The 20666-nt window shown below is 42.2% G+C and overlaps 1 protein-coding gene across 2 annotated transcripts in view; it reads left to right on the top strand.

Annotated features, from left to right (window-relative positions):
* LOC135522642 (integrin beta-1-like) overlaps positions 1–11430 on the top strand; it is a 52877-nt gene extending 41447 nt beyond the window's left edge. For both annotated transcript variants that reach the window (XM_064949093.1, XM_064949094.1), the window contains exons 14-16: positions 7340–7572; positions 8636–8803; positions 11262–11430. In XM_064949093.1, coding sequence (XP_064805165.1) covers positions 7340–7572; positions 8636–8772 — 370 coding nt within the window. In that variant the 3' untranslated portion in view covers positions 8773–8803; positions 11262–11430. The remainder of the gene's footprint in view (positions 1–7339; positions 7573–8635; positions 8804–11261) is intronic.
* The last annotated feature ends 9236 nt before the right edge of the window (positions 11431–20666 follow it).

Below are 20666 nucleotides of genomic sequence, written 5' to 3'. Positions count from 1 at the left end.
CCACTTTTAGTGTTTTTGGTACACTTCCGGTGGATAGAGAGCCATTTATTATGTTCAACATAGGAGGGCCAAGCACAGGAAGCAGCTCTTTCAGTAGTTTAGTTGGAATAGGGTCCAGTATGCAGCTTGAAGGTTTAGAGGCCATGATTATTTTCAGCATTGTGTCGAGATATAGTACTAAAACACTTGAGTGTCTCCCTTGATCCTAGGTCCTGGCAGAGTTGTGCAGACTCAGGAGGAATACGGAGTTTGGAGGAATACGCAGATTTAAAGAGGAGTCCTTAATTTGCTTTCTAATGATCATGATCTTTTCCTCAAAGAAGTTCATGAATGTATTACTGCTGAAGTGAAAGCCATCCTCTCTTGGGGAATGCTGCTTTTTAGTTAGCTTTGCGACAGTATAAAAAATACATTTCGGATTGTTCTTATTTTCCTCAATTAAGTTGGAAAAATAGGATGATCGAGCAGCAGTGAGGGCTCTTCGATACTGCACGGGACTGTCTTTCCAAGCTAGTCGGAAGACTTCCAGTTTGGTGTGGCGCCATTTCCGTTCCAATTTTCTGGAAGCTTGCTTCAGAGCTCGTGTATTTTCTGTATACCAGGGAGCTAGTTTCTTATGACCAATGTTTTTAGTTTTTAGGGGTGCAACTGATTCTAGGGTATTTCGCTTCATTAAATTGTGTTCCTCAGTTAGGTGGTTAACTGACTTTTGTCCTCTGACGTCCTTGGGTAGGCAGAGGGAGTCTGGAAGGGCATCAATTAATCTTTGGGTTGTCTGAGAATTTATAGCACGACTTTTGATGGTCCTTGGTTGGTGTCTGAGCAGATTATTTGTTGTGATTGCAAACGTAATAAAATGGTGGTAGTCCAAGATTATGAGGAAAAACATTAACATTTATTCCATGGGACAGAACTAGGTCCAGACAGTAGCGTGCCGTGGTTTTGGGGCCTGGGCCTTCAGTGAAGTCCTACACAGTCCCACCCGAATTAATCCACCTCTTATTACCATCATTATGATGCCATGGCTCTAGACACTATACATTTAGACAGAAATGCAGTATAACCAGGCGTTGCGTCACCTTGAAATTGACATTTGTATTCAGAGAATTGCAGGGGAAGAGTACAATACCTTTTCATTGTGCAGCTTCGTTGCCCTGCGCGCTTGTTCGTTGAGCTGTAGATGTAATATCTCCAATCCAAAGTTAAATCTAGAATTAGCTTCCTATTTCGCAACAAAGCATCCTTCACTCATGCTGCCAAACATACCCTTGTAAAACTGACCATACTACCAATCCTCGACTTTGGCGATGTCATTTACAAAATAGCCTCCAATACCCTACTCAACAAATTGGATGCAGTCTATCACAGTGCAATCCGTTTTGTCACCAAAGCCCCATATACTACCCACCATTGCGACCTGTATGCTCTCGTTGGCTGGCCCTCGCTTCATACTCGTCGCCAAACCCACTGGCTCCATGTCATCTACAAGACCCTGCTAGGTAAAGTCCCCCCTCATCTCAGCTCGCTGGTCACCATAGCATCTCCCACCTGTAGCACACGCTCCAGCAGGTATATCTCTCTAGTCACCCCCAAAACCAATTCTTTCTTTGGCCACCTCTCCTTCCAGTTTTCTGCTGCCAATGACTGGAACGAACTACAAAAAGCACTGAAACTGGAAACACTTACTGTATCTCCCTCACTAGCTTTAAGCACCAACTGTCAGAGCAGCTCACAGATTACTGCACCTGTACATAGCCCACCTATATTTTAGCCCAAACAACTACCTCTTTCCCTACTGTATTTAATTTATTTATTTATTTTGCTCCTTTGCACCCCATTATTTTTTATTTCTACTTTGCACATTCTTCCATTGCAAATCTACCATTCCAGTGTTTTACTTGATATATTGTATTTACTTTGCCACCATGGCCTTTTTTTACCTTTACCTCCCTTATCTCACCTCATTTGCTCACATCGTATATAGACTTGTTTATACTGTATTATTGACTGTATGTTTGTTTTACTCCATGTGTAACTCTGTGTCGTTGTATGTGTCGAACTGCTTTGCTTTATCCTGGCCAGGTCGCAATTGTAACTGAGAACTTGTTCTCAACTTGCCTACCTGGTTAAATAAAGGTGAAATAAATAAATAAAATAAATAAAAGATCCACTCGAGTGTCCCCAAAAGTTTTCAAATGCACCATTGCTTGTAAGTGCCCAGCCGTACTTTGGTGTCTCGTTGCTGCCTTGGTTAGACAACTCAGGTTTGCAAAGCCAGTGAGGCTCCAAACACCAAATCAATCATTTGCAAATAATAGGCATTCCCAGCAGTACAGTTTGCAGTGCTTCTCGGAGCCTGTGAGTCATTGATAGCGCCCATAGTTGAAAGTGGAGAACGAACCCCTTTCCCGCCTGTGACAGGCTTTGTAGCGTCGGCGTCTACCTCTCCTGACAATGTCTAACTTTTCTTGAAAAGTTTGTCTTGAGAATGGCGTTATAATTATATCCTCGACCAAATCGATATCTTCTCCTTCCGCCATTGTGGGTTGAAAAAACAGCTTAGTAGTACGCAAATTAATTAGGTTAATTTCAGTTTCCAAGTTCTGAGACCTGCCCATATAGGACCTGCCTCTCAATATTGGTAATCCAATCAAAAGACGTGCACGCACTACGCCTGCTAGCTGGCTCCTGTGTAACACTGGAGCCAGCCAGCAGGAGTACAATAGCCAACTCTAAAGCTGATTGGTTGACACTAAATTTGAATTTCCATTCACTTTAAATTACAAGCGCCCGCACTGTTGATTCTGAAGGCCTGAGGGCAGATTTTAGACCCCTGGCAACACATGATGGCTGAATATGATTGGATAAAAGATCTAACATAAAGACCAGCCCTCCAAATCTCAACCTGGGGCTGGAAGCAGTGCAACCAAGAGGAACGCTATGAAATGAGGAGTGTAACTCTTATTCGGGGGAATAATTTAATACATATTTGTGGGAAAATATATTTTAAAAAAATTATATTCTGATGATGTTTAGGCCAGCAGTGAAGGTCCTGCTGGCCCTTACGGCCCACCACTGGGTCCAGAGTATGACTGTGGCAGTGAGTAGGTCCAGAGACATGTTGGACAAAACCCAACCCAGAGTCGATGATGGCTCCGAAAGCCTTTTGGAGTGGGTCTGTGGACTTTTCTATGTGAATATTAAAGTCAATAAAAATTAGAATATTATCTACTATGACTACAAGGTCCGATAGGAATTCAGGGAACTCAGTGAGGAACGCTGTATATGGCCCAGGAGGCCTGTAAACAGTAGCTATAAAATTTGAGTTTGCTGCCTAGATTCCATGACTAGAAGCTCAAAAGATGAAAACGTCGGGTTTTTTCTGTAAATTGAAATTTGCTGTCGTAAATGTTAGCAACACCTCCGCCTTTGCGGGTGCATGGGGGATATGGTCACTAGTGTAACCAGGAGGTGAGGCCTCATTTAACACAGTGAATTCATCAAGCTTAAGCAATGTTTCAGTCAGGCCAATCACATCAAGATTATGATCAGTGATTAGTTCATTGACTATAACTGCCTTTGAAGTAAGGGATCTAACATTAAGTAGCCCTATTTTGAGATGTGAGGTATCACGATCTCTTTCAATAATGGCAGGAATGGAGGAGGTCTTTATTCTAGTGAGATTGCTAAGGCGAACACCGCCATGTGCTCAACCTAGGTCGAGGCACAGACACGGTCTCAATGGGGATAGCTGAGCTGACTACACTGTGCTAGTGGCAGACTCCACTAAGCAGGCTAACAGCCTGATTAAACAAACACATGGTTGTCATTGATCAACCCTGTGCCATGATTAGATAGTGAAAATACACACCAATCTCTTTCAGAATTTCTGAAACAATAAAAGCTACTTTACCAACATTTCTGAAAATGTACTGTGTACATATAGCAATTTGGTTTGAAACTCTTCATATGCTGTATTTGTCAAACCCTGATCTGTTTCACCTGTCTTGTGCTTGTCTCCACCCCAAACCCCCATGTGTCCTATTCTTCCCCATTATCCCCTGTGTATTTATACCTGCGTTTTCTGTTTGTCTGTTGCCAGTTTGTCTTGTTTTGTCAGCTCTTACCAGCGTGTTTCCCATTTCTCCTGTTCACGAGTTCTTGTTTTCTAGTCTTCCCCCTTCCGACCTTTCTGCCTGCCCTGAACCTGCCTGTCGGTCTGTCCCTTTTTGACTCTGCCTTGGACTACGAACCTCTGCCTGCCCTCGACCTGTCCTTTTGCCTGCCCCTTGGTTGAAATGAATTCTGCTTTTTATGTTTGTTAATCTGAGGGACCAGTTCCTTGTCTCTTTCCTCAGCCTGAGTTTAATGCCTCTTAACCTTTTAAAGTAGGCATAAAGAGATGTCTTCCTTTTTCCGTCTTAACATCAATTATTATTGTGACCTTTGTTTACTTTCCTCTGATAATTCCAAGAAAGGGGACCAATGAAAAGTCTAGACACAACTGTGATATCTAAAACGGTAGTGGTGGCAAGGGTACAGCATTGTCCACTACAAACACCTGCATGTGGAGTGGAACCTCAATATCCAGCGTTCTTGCATTCCAGTAGACTAGTGAATAGGGCTGTTGCGGTGACCATGTTACCGCCACACCGGCGGTCACAAGTCATGAAGGCAGTCAAATTCCACGTGACCGTTTAGTCACGTTATTTAGGCTTCTCTAAACTCTGATGCTGCTAATGGTCATTAGTAGCCTACCAAACTTGTTAACTGCCTGGTATTCAGCACTTTATTGTCCCTCTAATCACTCTGACAAATGCAAAATCTAATCAAACACTTCATGATTGCCCATCTTATTTAACAAGTCAGTTAAAACTTCTTGATGCTACCCATCCCTTTAGCGGGATAATTGTCATCAACAACCGCTGAATTGCATAGTGCCACATTCGAATAATATTACTAAAAATATTTATATTCATGAAATCACAAGTGCAATATAGCAAAACACAGCTTAGCATTTTGTTAATCCACCTGTCGTGCCAGATTTTGAAAATATGCTTTACAGTGAAAGCAATCCAAACGTTTATGTAAGTTTATTGATCGTTCGACAAAACATTATGAACACCTAGCATCAAAGTAGCTTGGTCATGAAAATCAGAAAAGCAATCAAATTAATTGTTTACCTGTGATGATCTTCGGATGTTTCACTCACGAGACTCCCAGTTACACAATAAATGTTCCTTTTGTTCCATAAAGATTATTTTTATATCCAAAATACCTCCGTTTGTTTGGCGCGTTATGTTCAGAAATCCACAGGGAAGAGCGGTCACGACAACGCAGACAAAATTTTGAAATAGTATCCGTAATGTCCACAGAAACATGTCAAACTTTTTTATATTCAATCCTCAGGTTGTTTTTCAAATATATAATCGATAATATATCAACCGCAACAGTCTTTTTCAGTAGGAGAGAGAAAGGCAATGGCTGCCCAAGCTCTGTTGCGCATAGAAAACGCTTCTGGCACCCAGCCATACAATGACGCGATGTTATCTTTCTCGCTCATTTTTCAAAATAAAAGCTTGAAACTGTCTAAAGACTGTTGACACCTTGAGGAAGCAATGGGAAAATGAATCTGGTTTATATCCCTTTAAATGGAGCAAAGGCAGGCTATGGAACATGGAGTTTTCAAAATAGAAGCCACTTCCTGGTTTGATTTTCCTCAGGGTTTCGCCTGCAATATCAGTTCTGTTATACTCACAGACAATATTTTGACAGTTTTGGAAACTTTAGAGTGTTTTCTATCCTAATCTGTCAATTATATGCATATTCTAGCATATGGGCCTCAGAAATAGGCCATTTACATTGGGAACGTTATTTTTCCAAACATAAAACTTGTGCTACCTAGCTGAAAGAAGTTAACTACATAAGGACCGCATGAGTTTTGGGGAAGATAATTTTCACCATAAAAATGCACCTTTATAATAAAAGCATTACATGCGTAATCGCATTTGCGGTCAGTTTTAATAATGGTGTTTTCCCGCTAATGGAATATCCATGCTTATAGCCTAATGCCATGTGCGCATTGCTGAGTTTACAATATGAATAAATAGCCAATTTGTTAATCAACATTTAATGCTAAACTTTCTAATCTGTTGCGTTAGCCATTTAGCTTGAAAAATGTTTTTTGATGCTATTGGTTGTATTAATTTGGGATCTATCGCATCCCACAAATGTCACAGACTTTATTTGGAATATTTATTTCTTGCACAGAACATAATAGGTCAACTTTTGCACTATGGGGGATAGTAGATTGACATAGTGCTTTTGTGCTTTTGCTGTTCGTTTGGCCTACTAATTTTGTTGGCTGACAAAACGTACATGTGGACAGTTCTTCCAATATTTTCAATATTCACCTCAGAATTGGATAAGGATGTGCGCAGTTGCGTCCCCGATGTGTCTGTCTTCACTTGTAGCCTGTGAGAAAGACCCAATCATGTTATAGAGAGCCATGTGAGTGAGAGGTGCTTCGGAGCGCGCAGCACTCAGATAGAACGGCACAACGCAGCACTTGAGTCCTTGTCAAGTGCTTGTCATATTGTGAATGAGAGACTGATAAAGTGTGTACAGCCTGCGCAAAAAAAAACGAAGCAGAGCTCATGCCTTTCAAGCGACTTTTTTCAAATCATCATTAGTCACATCATGCATCCTTACAAAGATTACAAATCAAAGCATATAGCCCAACGTTTGTAGAACTAAAGTTACATTAATAACTCTAAATGAAGTATATAGGAATACCTCATTCTGTGTTAATCACTTATATCCTTTCTATTTTATTCAGCTTTGTTCAATTGTATTCTTCATACTTTGAAATAATATAAAATAATGCCATGGAATTCTAAGCAAATCTTTGTAGCCCATATCCATTTATCATAGCCAGATCAGGACCTAACATAAGGACAACTAAGAGTATGCTATTCTGTTCTTCTGAAATAGACTATATTTTCATATCATGGTTCTTTAAAACTGTTTAAAATAAATAATGGATTTATTGTGAAGGTGTAGGCTATATTACATGGATTTATTAGACTTTTTAAAATGTAGATGTTCCAAAGGTCTGCATCAGTGGTTTGTAAGTGTGGAAGCCAGGAGATGATAAATGTGTTTTAATTAGCATCAATTACCATGAGACCGACAGTTATTTGCTTGACAATACATTTTGTGACCGCCACAGCCCTACAAGTGAATATGTCACAAGTCTATCAAGCATCACAATGCGAGACAACCTACGTGTGTTACTCCATCTGTACAGAGTTAAATGTCAATGTCCTGTCTTCCACAGGGAGTGTGTTCAGTGCAGGGCCTTTGGGACGGGGGAGAAGAAGGACACGTGTGAGAGAGACTGTAGCTACTTCAACCTGATCAAGGTGAAGGACAGGGACAAGATGCCTCAGCCAGGACAGGCCTTCCCCCTGATGCACTGTAAGGAGAGGGATGCCAACGACTGCTGGTTCTACTACACCTACGCTGTCAACAAAAAGTCAGAGAAGGAGGTCCATGTGGTGGAAACACTAGGTGAGAGCATATTACATACAGCCTGCTATGTTATTGTGACTGAGCATATTACATACAGCCTGCTATGTCATTGTGACTGAGCATATTACATACAGCCTGCTATGTCATTGTGACTGAGCATATTACATACAGCCTGCTATGTCATTGTGACTGAGCATATTACATACAGCCTACTATGTCATTGTGACTGAGGATATTACATACAGCCTACTATGTCATTGTGACTGAGGATATTACATACAGCCTACTATGTCATTGTGACTGAGCATATTACATACAGCCTACTATGTCATTGTGACTGACGATATTGCATACAGCTTACTATGTCATTGTGACTGAGGATATTACATACAGCCTACTATGTCATTGTGACTGAGGATATTACATACAGCCTACTATGTCATTGTGACTGAAGATATTACATACAGCCTACTATGTCATTGTGACTGAGGATATTACATACAGCCTACTATGTCATTGTGACTGAGGATATTACATACAGCCTACTATGTCATTGTGACTGAGGATATTACATACAGCCTACTATGTCATTGTGACTGAGGATATTACATACAGCCTACTATGTCATTGTGACTGAGGATATTACATACAGCCTACTATGTCATTGTGACTGAGCATATTACATACAGCCTACTATGTCATTGTGACTGAGGATATTACATACAGCCTACTATGTCATTGTGACTGAGGATATTACCTACAGCCTACTATGTCATTGTGACTGAGGATATTACATACAGCCTACTATGTCATTGTGACTGAGGATATTACAGTGAAAAAGGAGGTTATTTGTTTGTCTATTAAGTCGTTTTGTGATTAGAGCTAGGAGTTTTTGACCTGACTAGGAAAAATTCTAGGCTCTACTTGTAGTTTTTCCTAGTCAGCTTACAGGGTCAGGTAAAGTTCCTGGGCCTATATATATATAATGCAAATCAGGAAGGACTTTATTGTAAATAAGCATTTGTTCTAACAGTAACTGACTTGCATGGTCAAATAAATAAATACAAGTTGGGATAACTGAATGTTCCTGCCTGTGTTCCAGACTGCCCTGCGGGCCCTGACATCTTCCCCGTTGTGGGCTGGCTTGGTGGCGGGCATCGTGCTGATCGGCCTGGCTTTGCTTCTCATCTGGAAGCTGCTCATGATCATCCACGACAGGAGAGAGTTCGCCAAGTTTGAGAAGGAGAAGATGAATGCTAAATGGGACATGGTAAGGGAGTGGAGATGGTAGATACAGAACCAGGAAGCCATGTTGGAGAACTATTCGTTATGACCCATAATGGGGATGATGATGATGTACTTTTGCAGGTCCTAGTTTGTATTCTCCCTGAATGTAATTTCAGTAGGTTGATTGAGATGTGGAAAACTGGTGTTATAGATATGGTCAATGTGTAAATCTCTTATACAAAGAACAGACTCCTGAAGGAACACAGAATTGGAAATGTTTTACTCTCTCTCAACCTTTGATGACTATGACAGACCTGTTGCTTTTGACGATGACTTCGTAAGATGCCACACACATTTTTCCACAGTCCTACCCAACAGTTTGTTTAAAATGTTCATAAAACCCTGTAGTTTTAAGTCATCTCTGTGCAAAATACAGCTATGAAAAAAGGAAGCCTTTTTGGAATGTGAAGGTCTGGACACATCTGTCTTTTCATGGGAGTGGCTACAGCAGCTTAGTTTGTTCTGTGTTATGCTTCAACCTAGTGGCGTGTTATCCACACAGCAGGAGAGGTTTCAATTCCAGATAGCTGGCAGGGTTTGAAATCCTTAATGATTCAGCTCATCCTGATTACTCCCAGTCAGACCAGCCACATGTGATAGCCTCTCTGGTCTGGTGACATGGGCAGGGCACTGAGGCTTCTGGGCCCTCTCATTATGGTACATGGAGAAGACACCAAACCTAAATGACTGTATGAGAGAGCAGACTGACCTGACTTGTTACATATTAAAGTGGAATATAACCAGCACTGTAAGATGATTTTCAAAGGGAGATGATCAACCTCCGAGTCCTGGATCCTGATGTAGAAACAACCCTTTTTCAGGGGATTCATTTTTTCACTTCTTTGTCATATCATTGTTTCATTCCTTCTCATTTGTCTTCACCCATGCTTTTCATTTCATTCTCTGTTTCCTGTTCTTGATTGTCTGTCCCACTCTCTCAACCCATAGCAAGAGAATCCCATTTACAAGAGCCCCATTAAAAAGTTCCAGAATCCAAACTATGGACATAAAGCTGTGGTTCTATACGTTTGTGTTTACTTTCCCTCTCCTCTGTTTTCCTGCATGGGTTTCCTGTTTGTTTATATGTATGTTTGTCAACTTACTGTAAGCTGTCACTTCTTCATCCATCTCATTATTTATGTCTTTCATTTGGTCTCTTTGAGCCAAATAAGACAGTTGATGAAACTGTGCAGAAAGATCCATATGAGGGGATATTAAAACCCACAATATCTATTGTTTTGTTGGTCAACACAAGCTGTCCCGTCTGTTAGTAGTTTAAATGGAGGTAAGTATGAACAAGTAGTCACGTGTAGGTCCAGTACACACTTCAGTTTAAGTCTAGTATTTACATCATATTTAATGCTACAGTATGATGGAAATGGCATGTTGTGACTGAGACGTTTGTTGATATTTCTTCTAAGAGTGTTCCCTGGATGACAACACAAATGCTCACAATGACAGCAACGTATTCAGGTGATTCCATGATCAGTTGGAAAGATCTGTCCAAAGAATGCTTCATAATCAGTTGATATTCTCAATTGATGGCTCTGATTTTGCTGTGGTGTTTTTTTCCTAATAAATTGTCTCAAGCTGTTGTCATACGACTGACATGTTATGTGACAGATATATTATGACTGACTGTACATTACAATTCTAACGTTTTCTCCTTGTTTCGCTTGTGCCTTCCAGGGCACTAGCAGTGGTGACCCGTGTCGTGGAAATTTCCTGTAATTACCAAATCATGAGAGCAAACCACACACAAGTCAGAGTTAGTTATCACAAAGTCCATCTTTAATTATAGGAACTCCATCACAACCCTGTGACTCTCAGATCAATTCAATGTCTATCAATGAATTCTCTGAGAATCCCTTACACATTGTAACTGAGATCCTTTATAGCAAAGACACACATAGCCAGACAGTATTGGCCTAATTTATCATTCAGCTTTGTCTCCTAAACTATGTTCTTTTCTCAAACTCAGAACCTAAACAAATCCTCCATATCAACAGGCATATATAAAATCCATCCTATCTTGACAAGATCACAGAGACACATTGACTGGCACACAGACATTGTGGAGCCAAGAAATCCACGCTTGACCTCTCCCCTCTCTGCAGCCCAAATAACTTAGTCTTGACAGAGAACAGATACTGCAACCCCGCCACAGTATTATACAAAAATAAACATTCTGATGAGAAGTAACTTACAAACATATGATGAATATAAAACATCTTACCTATGTTACCAACTAATTCTGATTATTCATAATCATTTGATATTCTCAATGGATGGCTCTGATTTTGCTGTGGTGTTTTTTCCTAATAAATTGTCTCATGTTGCAGCTGTTGTCATACGACTGACATGTTATGTGACAGATATATTATGACTGACTGTACATTACAATTCTAACGTTTTCTCCTTGTTTCTCTTGTGCCTTCCAGGGCGAAATCCATATCTACAAGCAGTGGTGACCCGTCATTCAGGACAGGCAAAGCTCCACCTGTTTGCCTGTTTTGCATGTTATTTTAGCATTAATATATGTCACATATCAGTTTGCAAACAATGTACAAAAAATTGTCATTGAGTTACTAAAGCTGCATACAAACATGGTCTCTTTTTTGGTTTCTTGAGTAAGGCAGCTCCAAAATGTTGGTGCTTTCTGTGGTGGTACGGCAGGCAGTGGAAAATACAGGGGTTGGTAATGTTCTCCAGTTGTGCAGTTGTGCAGTGATTGGCTCCATGACTCATGGTGAGTGACAGAACCAAATCTACTGTTAGAGCTCAAAAATTCAAGCCCCTTGGGTGCTGTCATAGAGCTACATTAGAAGTGCCCATCCAAGAAGGCTCAAGGTCATTGGTCACAGAAAGAATTACTTCAAATCACGTTACATCCACAGTAGCTTTGATTGGACTGATCATGTCAACATCACACTTTCTAAATCTTAGCTAGCAAGCTAGCAGTCATCATCATGAATCAAGTTGATAGTCTACTGGCAAAACCTTTTCAATCATTGTCATATGAAGAGAAATTAGAGAACGTATCGGTGCTCATTGGCTATTGGACAAACATTACACAAGTTGGAAATTGCACATTCAACAATGAGGGGTTTGGAGGGAATCAGTGGCTAACTGCAAGCATTGCAAAGCAATGACTAGCCTGCTATTCAGTGGAGTGGGTGTGTGGTCCAAGTCTGGGTTTAAGGGTCTCTTTTCCAAGCTTGAAGGATAAACATTCAACATTGGCATAATTGTCAATCATAGAAAACCATTGGTTGATTCTAAACTTAAACTTACTCAGATAACATAATGCGTGAAGAAGTGCAAATAACTTTTACATTGTTTTAAAAGTGATCATTGCACTATTGTGTTTCATGTTGATCAATGTAAAAAAAAATGTGAAATTTGTTCTAAAGACATACTGATACAAGTTAGTTTTTTAAATCACTGGGCTGATGGCACAGTCAATTACATGACTCCCAACCTTTGGTTGATGCATGCAATGTCTGAGCAGGGGAACAGGACCAAAGTTAACCCGATACCTCGGTTGAACCGGGAACACAGACAAATAAGGTCATCCCAATTGAAAAGCTGCAGCAGCCAATCGGAACAGCGGACAAATTTAATTCAAAATCAAGCGGGAAGCCAAAGACACTGTAGACAATTCAAACTCTCAAATCCAATGTAGGTTGGCTAGGGTACAGCGCTAACTTTGGTCGTGTTCCTCTGCCCAGACATTGCTGATGCAGGTCAGATCTTACAACACCTGGATAGGTATTTTACATATCAGTTAACATTATGTTATAGCAATGTTGTGCCAGACTGCACAGTCGATGACGTGGCACACAACCATTGGTTGTGCAGCCTATATCTGTTGAAAGGTTCTTCAGCGTGTGTCCATCAGCGATCAACCTTTTTGCCTTGTCTTGCAGTCAGCAAAAAGGTGTAATAAAATAAATATTGAAACTATGTTTCCAAAACATGAGTCACGAATATTCGAGAAGGTTGCAATTGCAGTCTGCATTTCAGGGCATTCCTGCATCTGCAGGAACTTCTCTTTATACTTCTATTGGTCTTGGACTCCCGTACACAGTTGGGAGGTGGGGGCGCTCCAGTACAGTAGGTGGCGGTAATGCACCTTATTGTTGGATGCAAACTACCGATAAACCCCACAGAAGCAGGGGTGGAGGTTGACACGGTACCTAGCTAGCTAGGAAAAGGGTATACAAAGGAATCTCAATTGCATACTATTCGCATCTTCTCTCCTCTCTTCTCGCCTCCTTTTCAATATCCATTGGAGGAGAAGGTCAGAGGGGAGGGACCTCTGGCTTTCTCATCAAATCAAATTTATTTATGTAGCCCTACATACATCAGCTGATATCTCAATGTGCTGTACAGAAACCCAGCCTAAAACCTCAAACAGCAAGCAATGCAGGTGAAGAAGCACTGTGGTTAGGAAAAACTCCCTAGAAAGGCCAAAACCTAGGAAGAAACCTAGAGAGGAACCAGGCTATGAGGGGTGGCCAGTCCTCTTCTGGCTGTGCCGGGTGGAGATTATAACAGAACATGACCAAGATGTTCAAATGTTCATAAATGACAAGCATGGTCAAATAATAATAATCACAGTAGTTGTCGAGGGTGCAGCAAGTCAGCACCTCATGAGTAAATGTTAGTTGACTTTTCATAGCTGATCGTTAAGAGTGAGCGAGGAGTATGTCATTGAGAGACTCCCAGTGTCCTTCACCCCCACCTGTCAGGCACAGTTTACCTGAAGTTCTATTAACTACGGCGAGAGTTTGGCAGGCGTTATAGCTAAGGAAGCTGGCCTACAGACAGTGAGTCACTTGGCCGTATAAAGCAGGCATCGAGGCATGTAGTTACTGTTCGATTGAACGTTGGAATGTGCAAAACGAGTGACCTAAGTGACTTAGAGCGTGGTATGATCGTCGGTGCCAGGCACGCCGGATCCAGTATCTCAGAAACGGCCACCCTCCTGAGCTTTTCACGCATGGCAGTGACTAGGATTTACTGAGAATGGCGCGACAACCAAAAAACATCCAGTCAGCAGCAGTCCTGTTGGCGAAAACAGCTTGTTGATGAGAGGTCGCAGGAGAATGGCAATAATCGTGTAAACTAACAGGCGGGCCACAAACTGCATAGTACAACAATGTGCAGAACGTCATCTCGGGAACTCAGAGCTTGTCGATCTTTGTCACGTATAGGCTATTGCAGCAGACGACCACACTGGGTTCCACTTCAAAACAAAAAAAACAAGAAGAAGTGGCTCCAGCGGGCACACGATCACAAAAACTGGACAATTGAAGAGTGGAAAAATATTGCCTGGAACATAACAGCGAGTTCAATTTACTTGAGTGGCCTGCACAGTCCCCAGATCTCAACCCAATAGAAGATCTTTGGGATGAGTTGGAACGGGCTGTTCACAGCATGAATGTACCTCCGTCCAATCTGCAGTAACTGCATGATGCCGTCGCGTCGGCATGGACCATCCCTGTGGAACATTTCCAACACCTTGTAGAATATTGTAGAATTCAGGCTGTTCTGGAGGCAAATGGGGGTCCGATCCGGTACTATACTGAACAAAAATATAAATGCAACATGCAACAATTTCAAAGATTTTTAGTTCACTATGAAGCGCCTAGTTCCACTCTTCATACCCCTGATACCTCCTTTGTCCCACCTCCCACACATGCGGTGACCTCACCCATTACAACTAGCATGTCCAGAGATACAACCTCTCTCATCATCACCCAGTGCCTGGGATTACCTCCGCTGTACCCGCACCCCACCATACCCCTGTCTGCGCATTATGCCCTGAATATATTCTACCATGCCCAGAAACCTGCTCCTCTTATTCTCTGTCCCCAATGCTCTAGGCGACCAGTTCTGATAGCCTTTAGCCGCACCCTCATACTACTCCTTCTCTGTTCCGCGGGTGATGTGGAGGTAAACCCAGGCCCTGCATGTCCCCAGGCACCCTCATTTGTTGACTTCTGTGATCGAAAAAGCCTTGGTTTCATGAATGTCAACATCAGAAGCCTCCTCCCTAAGTTTGTTTTACTCACTGCTTTAGCACACTCTGCTAACCCTGATGTCCTTGCCGTGTCTGAGTCCTGGCTCAGGAAGGCCACCAAAAATTCAGAGATTTCCATACCCAACTATAACATCTTCCGTCAAGATAGAACTGCCAAAGGGGGAGTAGTTGCAGTCTACTGCAGAGATAGCCTGCAAAGTAATGTCATACTTTCCAGGTCCATACCCAAACAGTTCGAACTACTAATTTTGAAAATTACTCTCTCCAGAAATAAGTCTCTCACTGTTGCCGCCTGCTACCGACCCCGCTCAGCTCCCAGCTGTGCCCTGGACACCATTTGTGAATTGATCGCCCCCCATCTAGCTTCAGAGTTTGTTCTTTTAGGTGACCTAAACTGGGATATGCTTAACACCCCGGCAGTCCTACAATCTAAGCTAGATGCCCTCAATCTCACACAAATCATCAAGGAACCCACCAGGTACAACCCTAACTCTGTAAACAAGGGCACCCTCATAGACGTCATCCTGACCAACTGGCCTTCCAGGTACACCTCCGCTGTCTTCAACCAGGATCTCAGCGATCGCTGCCTCATTGCCTGTATCCGCTACGGAGCCGCAGTCAAACGACCACCCCTCATCACTGTCAAACGCTCCCTAAAACACTTCTGTGAGCAGGCCTTCCTAATCGACCTGGCCCGGGTATCCTGGAAGGACATTGACCTCATCCCGTCAGTTGAGGATGCCTGGTCATTCTTTAAAAGTAACTTCCTCACCATTTTAGATAAGCATGCTCCGTTCAAAAAATGCAGAACCAAGAACAGATACAGTCCTTGGTTCACTCCAGACCTGACTGCCCTCGACCAGCACAAAAACATCCTGTGGCGGACTGCAATAGCATCGAATAGTCCCTGCGATATGCAACTGTTCAGGGAAGTCAGGAACCAATACACGCAGTCAGTCAGGAAAGCTAAGGCCAGTTTCTTCAGGCAGAAGTTTGCATCCTGTAGCTCCAACTCCAAAAAGTTCTGGGACACTGTGAAGTCCATGGAGAACAAGAGCACCTCCTCCCAGCTGCCCACTGCACTGAGGCTAGGTAACACGGTCACCACCGATAAATCCATGATTATCGAAAACTTCAACAAGCATTTCTCAACGGCTGGCCATGCCTTCCGCCTGGCTACTCCAACCTCAGCCAACAGCTCCGCCCCCACCGCAGCTTCTCGCCCAAGCCCTTCCAGGTTCTCCTTTACCCAAATCCAGATAGCAGATGTTCTGAAAGAGCTGCAAAACCTGGACCTGTACAAATCAGCTGGGCTTGACAATCTGGACCCTCTATTTCTGAAACTATCCGCCACCATTGTCGCAACCCCTATTACCAGCCTGTTCAACCTCTCTTTCATATCGTCTGAGATCCCCAAGGATTGGAAAGCTGCCGCAGTCATCCCCCTCTTCAAAGGGGGAGACACCCTGGACCCAAACTGTTACAGACCTATATCCATCCTGCCCTGCCTATCTAAGGTCTTCGTAAGCCAAGTCAACAAACAGGTCACTGACCATCTCGAATCCCACTGTACCTTCTCCGCTGTGCAATCTGGTTTCCGAGCCGGTCACGGGTGCACCTCACCCACACTCAAGGTACTAAACGATATCATAACCGCCATCGATAAAAGACAGTACTGTGCAGCCGTCTTCATCGACCTTGCCAAGGCTTTTGACTCTGTCAATCACCATATTCTTATCGGCAGACTCAGTAGCCTCGGTTTTTCGGATGACTGCCTTGCCTGGTTCACCAACTACTTTGCAGACAGAGTTCAGTGTGTCAAATCGGAGGGCATGCTGTCCGGTCTGCTGGCAGTCTCTATGGGGGTGCCACAGGGTTCAATTCTCGGGCCGACTCTTTTCTCTGTATATATCAATGATGTTGCTCTTGCTGCGGGCGATTCCCTGATCCACCTCTATGCAGACGACACCATTCTATATACTTCCGGCCCGTCCTTGGACACTGTGATATCTAACCTCCAAACGAGCTTCAATGCCATAAAACACTCCTTCCGTGGCCTCCAACTGCTCTTAAACGCTAGTAAAACCAAATGCATGCTTTTCAACCAATCGCTGCCTGCACCCGCATGCCCGACGAGCATCACCACCCTGGATGGTTCCGACCTTGAATATGTGGACACCTATAAGTACCTAGGTGTCTGGCTAGACTGTAAACTCTCCTTCCAGACTCATATCAAACATCTCCAATCGAAAATCAAATCAAGAGTCGGCTTTCTATTCCGCAACAAAGCCTCCTTCACTCACGCCGCCAAACTTACCCTAGTAAAACTGACTATCCTACCGATCCTCGACTTCGGCGATGTCATCTACAAAATTGCCTCCAACACTCTACTCAGCAAACTGGATGCAGTTTATCACAGTGCCATCCGTTTTGTCACTAAAGCACCTTATACCACCCACCACTGCGACTTGTATGCTCTAGTCGGCTGGCCCTCGCTACATATTCGTCGCCAGACCCACTGGCTCCAGGTCATCTAAAAGTCCATGCTAGGTAAAGCTCCGCCTTATCTCAGTTCACTGGTCACGATGGCAACACCCATACGTAGCACGCGCTCCAGCAGGTGTATCTCACTGATCATCCCTAAAGCCAACACCTCATTTGGCCGCCTTTCGTTCCAGTACTCTGCTGCCTGTGACTGGAACGAATTGCAAAAATCCCTGAAGTTGGAAACTTTTATCTCCCTCACCAACTTCAAACAAGTGCTATCTGAGCAGCTAACCGATCGCTGCAGCTGTACATAGTCTATTGGTAAATAGCCCACCCATTTTCACCTACCTCATCCAACTAACTGTTTTTATTGATTTACTTTTCTGCTCTTTTGCACACCAATATCTCTACCTGTACATGACCATCTGATCATTTATCACTCCAGTGTTCATATGCAAAATTGTAATTATTCGCCTACCTCCTCATGCCTTTTGCACACAATGTATATAGACTCCCCTTTTTTTTGTACTGTGTTATTGACTTGTTAATTGTTTACTCCATGTGTAACTCTGTGTTGTCTGTTCACACTGCTAAGCTTTATCTTGGCCAGGTCGCAGTTGCAAATGAGAACTTGTTCTCAACTAGCCTACCTGGTTAAATAAAGGTGAAATAAAAAAAATAAATAAAAAAAGAGCCAGGAAGGATAGATCAACATCTGGAATTGGGAGTGGACAGTATGTACTGTAGAGTAGTTGCATGATTGAGCCAGGGGAATACAATATGGCAGTGATTAAGGAACTGTAATGACCCTGATGAGATTGCTGAATGAAAATAAAGACGAAGAACAACATTCCTCTGGAAATAGATCCCAGGGATTAACCTCTATGGGATCAGTCTAAAACTTTGCACATACACTGCTTCCATCTAGTTGCCAGAATCTAAATTGCGCCTGGGCTGGAATAATACATTATGGCCTTTCTCTTGCATTTCAAAGATGAAGGTACACATGTTTTTATTAAAAAACACATTTTTTTCTTTGTATTATCTTTTACCCAATCTAATGTGTTATATTCTGCTACATTCATTTCCACAAACTTCAAAGTGTTTACATTCAAATGTTATTAAGAATATGCATATCCTTGCTTCAGGTCCTGAGCAACAGGCAGTTAGATTTGGGAATGTCCTTTTTGGTGAACATTGAAAAAACGGGTCCTATCCTTAAGAGGTCTTAAACAGGAAAAGTCAAGCTACCAGGACTGATGTTTTGGTTGGATGCAGGGGCGTACTTAGTGATTTGGAGGCTCCAGTCAGAAGCCAGTCTGACGCTCACCCCACCCATCCTATTGGTGCTCATACAATACAGTGTATATTATATGGGTTTACAATATATGGGTTTTATAGTGAAGACATGTAAAATTGTATTACCTTTTAATGTGTCATGAACACAACCAGTCATGATGTTTTCAGCTGACTATCAAACAAATCCCTTCAAAAAGTAGGTTACCTTTGCACGTTCATCCAAATAATTCCAGCATCCAAACAGCGCACTGTGCAACGGTCAACTTTCCTTCAATTCACAAGTGGCTGAAACTGTCTTACTGGAGAAAGCATCCGAGCGAGCGAAACAGCGTCTTTCTGTCTTACTAGGACTATATGTAACCCATGTATATTTACACAATAGTAATATAACAGACGCTCTTATCTAGAGCAACTTACAGTTAGTGATATGCCATACTCCTTTTGGCCAGACATGTCTCTTACCTTAACGACGATGGCAGTATTATCAGCAGCAACTGTCTTTTTACTAGAGAAATGCGTATCGCATCCCCTTGCAGTCTAAGGGCCTGTGGCTGGGTTTCTACTAAGCTAACATATGGAATTGTTTGAAGATGGTCATTTGAAAAATCCTTTAGCAATTTGATTTTGAACTCCTGTAGGTATATAAATAAATATATAAACAATTATTTGATAAAACATTGATTTTGGCCTTACTGATATTAGCCCATAGAAACGCATTGAATAACAGATTAATACATGGAAAAACAGACATTTGTCTGAAATGAAATCAAAAGGAACTATGTTTTGAAGTGTCTGTCCTATATCTGAGAGTAATAAGAAAAATCTGGAAAATAAAATAAAAAAATTCAGTGGAATTACCTGTATACCTTTTACGTGGGAATGCCCTGTACCGGATACCTTCAGACTAGAGGTACAGTGCCTTGCGAAAGTATTCGGCCCCCTTGAACTTTGCAACCTTTTGCCACATTTCAGGCTTCAAACATAAAGATATAAAACTGTATTTTTTGTGAAGAATCAACAACAAGTGGGACACAATCATGAAGTGGAACGACATTTATTGGATATTTCAAACTTTTTTAACAAATCAAAAACTGAAAAATTGGGTGTGCAAAATTGTTCAGCAAACTCTCTCCAGAAGTTCAGTGAGGATCTCTGAATGATCCAATGTTGACCTAAATGACTAATGATGATAAATACAATCCACCTGTGTGTAACTATTGTAAAGTGGCTGTTCCACTGATGTCAGAAGGTGAATTCACCAATTTGTAAGTCGCTCTGGATAAGAGCGTCTGCTAAATGACTTAAATGTAAATGTAATCAAGTCTCTGTATAAATGCACCTGCACTGTGATAGTCTCAGAGGTCCGTTTAAAGTGCAGAGAGCATCATGAAGAACAAGGAACACACCAGGCAGGTCCGAGATACTGTAGTGAAGATGTTTAAAGCCGGATTTGGATACAAAAATATTTCCCAAGCTTTAAACATCCCAAGGAGCACTGTGCAAGCGATAATATTGAAATGGAAGGAGTATCAGACCACTGCAAATATACCAAGACCTGGCCGTCCCTCTAAACTTTCAGCTCATACAAGGAGAAGACTGATCAGAGATGCAGCCAAGAGGCCCATGATCACTCTGGATGAACTGCAGAGATCTACAGCTGAGGTGGGAGACTCTGTCCATAGGACAACAATCAGTCGTATATTGCACAAATCTGGCCTTTATGGAAGAGTGGCAAGAAGAAAGCCATTTCTTAAAGATATCCATAAAAAGTGTCATTTAAAATTTGCCACAAGCCACCTGGGAGACACACCAAAAATGTGGAAGAAGGTGCTCTGGTCAGATGAAACCAAAATTGAACTTTTTTGGCAACAATGCAAAATGTTATGTTTGGCGTAAAAGCAACACAGCTCATCACCCTGAACACACCATACCCACTGTCGAACATGGTGGTGGCAGCATCATGGTTTGGGCCTGCTTTTCTTCAGCAGGAACAGGGAAGATGGTTAAAATT

This window comes from Oncorhynchus masou, chromosome 30 (assembly GCF_036934945.1).
Source record: "Oncorhynchus masou masou isolate Uvic2021 chromosome 30, UVic_Omas_1.1, whole genome shotgun sequence".
In the NCBI taxonomy this organism is placed as follows: domain Eukaryota; kingdom Metazoa; phylum Chordata; class Actinopteri; order Salmoniformes; family Salmonidae; genus Oncorhynchus; species Oncorhynchus masou.
This window is presented reverse-complemented; position numbering and strand designations above follow the sequence as displayed.